At 43.7% G+C, this 7,500-nt stretch overlaps 1 protein-coding gene across 5 annotated transcripts in view; it reads left to right on the top strand.

Moving 5' to 3' along the window:
- LOC141809804 (SWI/SNF-related matrix-associated actin-dependent regulator of chromatin subfamily E member 1-like) overlaps positions 1–5,181 on the top strand; it is a 12,613-nt gene extending 7,432 nt beyond the window's left edge. For all 5 annotated transcript variants that reach the window (XM_074697000.1, XM_074696999.1, XM_074696998.1 and 2 more), the window contains 4 exons: positions 252–424; positions 523–624; positions 2,426–2,681; positions 3,261–5,181. In XM_074697000.1, the coding sequence (XP_074553101.1) occupies positions 252–424; positions 523–624; positions 2,426–2,681; positions 3,261–3,625 (896 nt within the window). In that variant the 3' untranslated portion in view covers positions 3,626–5,181. The remainder of the gene's footprint in view (positions 1–251; positions 425–522; positions 625–2,425; positions 2,682–3,260) is intronic.
- Positions 5,182–7,500: the final 2,319 nt, after the last annotated feature.

Raw genomic sequence — 7,500 nt, 5'->3', positions numbered from 1 at the left:
AAGATATTAAGGTCATGAGTTTGCCCAATCATAGGGACGTAACCAAATACCCACATTAGTGCAAACAGAATAGGACCCAATGTGGATCCCTGTGGGACACCATTTTTTTCTGTCCAAAAAATAGGAAAAAAACTTCAACTCTTACATGCTGCTTCCTGTTGCTCAGGTAGCTTTTGAACCACTGAACATTTTGAAAGTGTGTGGAAGGCCTTCATTAACTCACCGTCCCCTCTTTCTTCATTTCCATCCAGACTACGATGATGGTTTTTCAGTGAAGCACACAGCAGCCGCTCGCTTCCAGAGGAACCACCGGCTCATCAGTGACATCCTCAGCGAGATAGTCGTTCCCGATGTCCGCTCAGTGGTCACTACCGCCCGCATGCAGGTGCTGAAGAGGCAGGTCCAGTCCCTCATGGTGCACCAGGTCTGTCTGATCAGCTCTGTCACTCTGTAAAGCCCTTTTGTCATCCATGTCTCGTTTGCAAACTGTGGAAACTCATTGAATAACTTGTGACTGTGCAGAGGAAGCTGGAGGCTGAGCTTCTGCAGATCGAGGATCGCCACCAAGACAAGAAGAGACGCTTCCTGGAGACCACGGACACGTTTAACACTGAACTCAAGCGGGTACGTTTGAAACCGGGGGCCTGTATCACGAAGCAGGGTTAATGTTTTAGCGTGGTACCTTCAGAGTTAACCCTGGTTTATCAATAGCACAAAGCTGGTTCATTTCTTATCGGGATGGATCACCATGGTGACTTACTCTGAACGGCTAACCTGCTCCGGAGCAGAGTAAGTTGGGAGTTGAATCTGATCCTATAAAATGTCCCTCCCACCGGCCAATCAGCTTCTCTGGAACAATGAACTGTCCTTTTCTTCCGAACCCTGAAGACAGAGGCGCACAAGGTGTATAACAAGCACTGAGACGTGAGAGGTTGTTCTGGTACCGATCTGACCCACTGCATCTACCTGAAGACGGGCTTTATGAGAGGTATCGGTTCTTGCAGCCCGAACTTATCAGCCTCCATAGAGAAGACTACACCGTCCACAGGAGCGGTGCACTGGCTGTCCTGGGGGTATTAAACTAAGAAGGGACAATCAAAGAAACCAAACTTCATTTCTATTGCCCCTTTCATACAAATGCAAAGTGCTTATCAAAACAAAAAGGATGTAATGCTGAAACAGCACAATACTCTATCATGTTGTTCCTACACTTCATACTTTGTGTTTGAGGGATTTCTTTCTTCAAAGGGGTCAGTGTTTTCCGGTCCAGCTGATATGAATCCAGCTGTGAATTGTTAATTTGGGTCAGACGTCACCTCAGTATTTTAACAGGATTCCATTGTGGGGACAGCTGTAAGCTCAATTGGAGCATGATGTCAGGACATAAAAGAGACCAACTTAGAATAGAACTTTATTGTCACTGTAACAAGTACAATGAAATTGAAGTCACAGCATCAATCAAGAAAACAAAAGAAAGTGTATAGAAAGTGTAAAAAACTCCATAAGATTATCGATGCTGACGGCTTGTCCATCATTGTCCAGTAAGCCAGTCTCCACCTCCACAGGGTCCAGGACTGAGCCTCCCCAGCAGTCTGTTCAGTCTCTGTCTCCTGGATCCTGTCTGCTCACAGCAGGTGAAGCTCGTCCAATGTGGCATTGGTGTCTGATGTCAGCTCTGTTAGCCATGTCTGTGAATAGCATGATGCTACTCTGCCCTCTGGTATTCCCTCTGTTGCTGGGTTAGCATGGCTAGCTTGTCCATCTTATTGGAGATAGACCTTACGTTCCCAATAACGATGGATGAAGGACAGGTCCATGTCGTCATTTCTTAGCTCACACCTCAGAACCAGCACGTCGTCCAAACCTCCTTCTCCTCACCTTGTGGGAAGACATCAGGCCTTACACCAGTTAGCATTGACATGCTAGAGGCTGCTAACAGCTGAGTTTACATGTAAACAAAGCAGCCATGGTTACATGTAGGATCTTCAGACAAACACAGGAGAAAAGTAGTAAAAATATCACTGAAGCCACAAAAAGTTTGGTGTCCATGACCAACAAATGAACCATACAAGGTAATGATCCACTCCAAATACAAAGATTACAAAAAGAGACAAAAAAATTACAAGAAACGGACAAAGAAGAGAGAGCTGCTGCAAAAGGCAGCCACAGCCACTGGGCGGCGCCTAGCCTTACCAGAACTTAACAGAAGCAACAATGTTTTTGTACTTAATTTTTATAAAGATATAATATTTTTTAATTAATTTTAGCATCAACACAAAGACCAAAGATGACTGTGTGTGTGTATGCGTACGAATGATTTCCCCCCAAACAGAAGGAATGATTTCACATCAGAGGAGAGGAAATCTGAACACACCTCATGCAGAATTGAGTTTATATTGAAGCTGTTGTTTTCCCGTATCTCCAGCTATGCAATCAGAAGGTGGAGGTGGACATGGAGAAGCTTGCAGCAGAGATGGCCGCCGCTGAAGAGGCAGCCCGGCGCCGGGCGGAGGAGAGAGAGCGTGAGGCAGCAGAGCAGGCAGAGAACGCTGCACAGCAGGCACAGCAGCAGCAGCAGGAGGCAGCAAAAGCTATAGAGCAGAGCAATGCTAATGCTAACAACACTGCTAACACCGCCTCAGGGACCAAGGAGGAGGACAAGCCCACACCTATGGAGACGGGTAACTGGAGTGTTGCTGAACATCCTCCATGACAGGGGTCTGCAGCCTTTACTTCCAGAGGAGCCACAAAATCTACTTTATCTTCACAATAAAAACTGTGAAATTAAAAAATTTAAGCTAGTCAGAATCTAGTAATTAGTTGTCTAATTGAAAAGTTTTTTTGAATTTATAAAATTGTTCATGTAATGTCTTAGGTTTTATTTTTATTAAATATGCAAATATTGAAGAAAAAATGTAGAAGTTAAAAATAAACCAAAACATAAATGTGCAAAGGATTTTAGACAATTTTGAAATAAAAATAAAGGAATTTTCCAAAAATTCAGAGAAAAAATCACAATAAAAATGTACTTGAATTGGATTACATATATTGATTATACTGCCTAAACCATTTGTTTGTTTGTTTGCCAGTGTATTGCCACATATCAAGCATGTATTTTAAGCCAGTATTTTGAGGCCCTGCAAAGGAGTCAGAGAGCATCAGGTTGCAGACCCCTGCTCCAGAAGTTAGTTTGAGAAATGAAAACACTCTTCATTCTGAGACCTGTTTGACACATCTCCTTCTTTCTCCACCCCCCATAGAAGAGGCTGCCCCTGCAGAGTCATCAGACCCCCAGCCTGCTCCTCCTCCATCTGATCCTCCCTCCTCTGCCTCTGAAAAAGCTAGCCCTCCCCCTGAGCCTCCAAGGGAGACCAGCACTCCCGTCAGCAGTGCCCCCAGTGACGACAGCAGCAACAGCAGCAGCGGCATGCCCCCTCCCACCTTGGAGAGCAACCCCCCAGCAGCTACGGCCCCAGCCTCCCTCGACCCCCCCTCAGCTCAAGAAGTCACTTCTGCTAATGTTGCTGCACCTCCTCCGCCTCCCTCTGCCTCAGAGGAGCCCGCTCCTCCACCGCCACCACCCCTCCTGCCCCCTAACCAGAGTGGGCAGCAGTACGACATGTAACAGTCAGATAGATGCACAGTGGTAGCCGTAGAAGCCCCGGCCCCTCCTGACAGCAGAGGGACTGGCTGTGTCTGTCCCTCCGCGGTGGAGACCAGCTGAAAAATATCCTCCTCCAACCTCACACTGCTGGAGCAAACCTTTAATCTGTGTTTTCTTTGAATTTACCCAGCATGCCTGGTTCCAGTGCGTGAGCAAAGCCACTTAAACTTCACCAAAGAGGACAGCAGTCGACCTGACCGACTCTGTGCTGCAAACAACCGTTCCTCTCCTCTGGCCATGTCCCATGATGCAGTTTGTCTGTAAAACTTCCAGCATCAGTCACAGGTATCGCTCTGAACACCTCCCATTCACACTGGCATCATCGATGGTGGATTGAGAAACAAAGTTACAGTCAGAATGGCAGAAGACAACACTGTTAAAGGTTCACGCTAATAAAAGCTGCTCCTGCTCATTTTAGTTGAAGATGAAATCATCAATATTCCAGCTAAATCACTGCTGCATTGTTTAAAAATAACTTTATTCCTGAAAAATAATGGCTCAAAGTAAAATGTGTGTGTTCTGGGTTGATGGGGGTTCAGTTAGCCTGATTCCAGCTGACTTCTTGCTCGATACTGCCACAGACAAAGTGCACACACTCCACTGCTGAAACAAGACGCCAGCAGATGATGGTACATGGGTACAGCTCATACAGACTTCCACCCACACACAGTTAAATGCAAACTTCAGACATCTCCCACTGTGTCGACTGTAAACTGTTGGATGTAAAAACCTTTAAATCAGCCCTTTGTAATTTTCTTTCAAACAACCACAGCTGCAGAACTTTCAGGTTCAGGTACGTGGTGTGTGTAACATCTGAGTTCTCAGCCCGTTTTCTGTTGATGAAGGGCGACTCGGCATGAAAGGACCTCAACCTTAAACCTCCACTCCCTCTTAGTTCCTTTCTAGTTTTATAATTTTGTGTGATTTGCAGAACTACTACTGTTATTTCTACGTTTGTTAATAGAGATCTAGTAGAACCTTTAAGAAGCAAATAACCTGTCTCTTGATTTAAGCTGTACCTTTGAGTCTGACGCTGTCTCTGACAGGTCTCAGTTTATGGGGGTGATGGATCCCAGGTCGGACTTTAGCATGCAGAGAGGCACATTCTCATGATTTGTGCATCCACATTCTGCATGATACAAGCTATACGTAACTGAATCCTGAGGGGTTTTAGTGATCACACAGAGGAGCTCTGAGTACGGGAATAGAAACAAAACAGGAAGTAGCAGCATGTCTTAAAGGTGCTTTTTATAAAATGAGGATGATAATAGAAAATGTACACGTGGATATTGATTCCCTGGAGTTACTGCGTTTCTGTAGAAACAAACACATCTTCAGTTAGTCTGTACTTGTAAGAGCTTAAGGATGTAAAATACTCACCCTCCCCTTCAGATGTAACCTCAGTCACTCAAGTATTTAAAGGACTGGTTTCTTACTTGTATTGGACTGTTTTTAGTAATATGCCTCTGTTTTTGCATCTTTCTTTTGTACTGTCTGAACTTACCCCAATAAAAAGAATTCCTCTCTTTTTCAACCTGTTTGACTTATTTTCTTCTTGTCCACTCTTTAGGTGATATGACTTATTAGATTTTCCTATAAAAGCAAACTCAATACAAATTAAAATACTAGTGCTGTCCACAAGGTGGCGTTTTTTTCAATACTTGACCACCCCTTCTGTTCACAGCAGGGCATGGACAAAAATGTGTCTATTGTAAGATTAATACAAGAAAAACTCCACCCTTCATTCTTAAACCTCATTTCCAAAACAAAGGTGGGGACGTTGTATAAAAGTAAAAAAAAACAGGATTCAGTGATTTGCAGATCTCACAAACTTCACATTTAATTCACAGCATGTCAGATGTTCCAACCACAGAACTACACCACGCTAGGAAAAAACAAAGTCACTCATAGAAACTCATCATCCTGAGACCTGGAGACCTGCTCTTTCTGATTTCCTGTGTCACATAATTGTCTGAGTAGTAGCATGCTGCATTTTTTCTTTTCTTTTTTTAACTGATTGTCCTTTGCAGAGGACAGCGGGACTTCCTTGCATTAAAATACGGTCTGTCATCTTTTCTACGGTCTTAAAGGGGAAACCAGCAGTTTTTTAATACGAAACATAAATCATTTACTATTTAACAGATTGTGACAGTTGTAGCTTTTCAAACCTTTCTTTTTCAGGTGTATATATGTCATCAAACCTGAGGAAAAAAAATAAAACTTTGATTAAACTAGGTGTGTGTGGTGTGTTTTTGTGTGTGTGTGTGTGTGTGTGTGTATTTATTGGTGTGTGAATGTGTACTTATCAGTGTGTGTGTGTGTGTGTGTGTGTATTTATGAGTTACTAGGGTCAATCTTTCAGTATGTCAATCCTCTGTCTCCTGGAGTTCCCTGACTTTCACATGAACATACGTATCCACTGTGGAGGACATTAAAAAAAAAAGTACGACAAAACTTCTAAAATTAAAGCTTAAATATTAGTGTTTAGAAAAACACACAGTATTTACCTTTAAAGCACAGCCTTTTCATGAATCTGATGACTTTGTTTTCTTACCCTCAAAAAACACAGAGGTCAGTTGGGTGGCCATTTTGGAAAGAGATCTTTTGGTTTTATTGGAAAAACTCTAACAAATCAGATCTCACTGGAAAGCCCAGGATGTCCTCTCCAGAGCACAACAGGTTTCATCCTTGCAGACTATTTTATTATCCAAACAAAGCCATGAATGAGGACAAAATCCATGGTTGGGTCTCAGGAGGGAATCTTAAACTCGTGGCCATGTTTACCACTGTGAAGCATCACCACTTCTTTTGACCACACTGAGGACATCTGGGGACTGAGGAGACCATGAGGGGAGATCTGTGGAGGAGAATGCTGTCCCATCCCTGTCTGCAGTTTAGCAGATCTGGATCTTCTCTCTCGGCTTGTTGCTTTTCTAAGCTTACAAGTCTCTCCCAGATATAATTCAGTATAGAGGAGAGCTTGGTTAACTGAGCCATTTTTTACTAATGCTGTCCTCTAGACAAAGTAGAGTGGCACAGAGGTAAAACAAGCAGGTTAACCTTTATTTCAGGATGTTTCCTGTCAGGGGAAATGCTGAGAATGCCTCCATGACTAAAGACAAAGAAAATATGACCTCTTAAAAGCTGTTGTCCTGTGGCTCAACGTGCCCCAGCTTTGGGGTGAGTTGATCCAAGTCAGTGGGTAAACTGAGCCACCTGAGGGTAAACTCAACAGTTTACTTTCTCCACTTTAAACCTGAGCATCATTTTATGTTTTATCAAAGGAAACTTCAGGTTAGACTGAACACAGAGTTACAGATGACAGAAATTACTCTGTAACTTGACTCTAGAGGATGAACATCAATGAGGCTTAGTTCTGATTCTGAATTAGGCCAACTTTCATGCTCGACACCTCACCAGTCCACATTCAGATCTACAGCCGCGTTTTCTCCAAGCAGTCCGGTTCGGTTCAGTACGGTCTGGCTTGGTTAAGCCCGATCCCGTTTGTGTTTCCACAGCAAACCACGCCCCCTCGTGGAAGGCAGCGTGTAAGCCGGATGTCGAAAGCAGCTTCTGTTAAATAATAGTGACGCTGCAGCAGCACAACACAGTTTATCCCGCTAATAAATCCAACGAAGAAGAAAAACGTGACACAGTAAACAAAGAGCAACGATGAAGACATCCAGCAGTTCGTCTTCTCTGTGATTGTCATGTGTCTCTTTGTTACAAAGAACAATCGCACTTTGTGTCAGAGAAGTCTGTGAGCCACCAGGAGAAATACAGCAGCTGCTGTCACACAGGAAGTGACCATTCTTTACACCAATCAACAGACTGCA

Source organism: Halichoeres trimaculatus, unplaced genomic scaffold (assembly GCF_033239565.1).
Source record: "Halichoeres trimaculatus isolate MK-OKI-2021-1 unplaced genomic scaffold, fHalTri1.1 fHalTri1_scaffold_20, whole genome shotgun sequence".
NCBI classification, from domain to species: Eukaryota; Metazoa; Chordata; class Actinopteri; order Labriformes; family Labridae; genus Halichoeres; species Halichoeres trimaculatus.
Note: the sequence above shows the minus strand (reverse complement) of the source record. Positions and strands in the feature narration are given on the sequence as shown.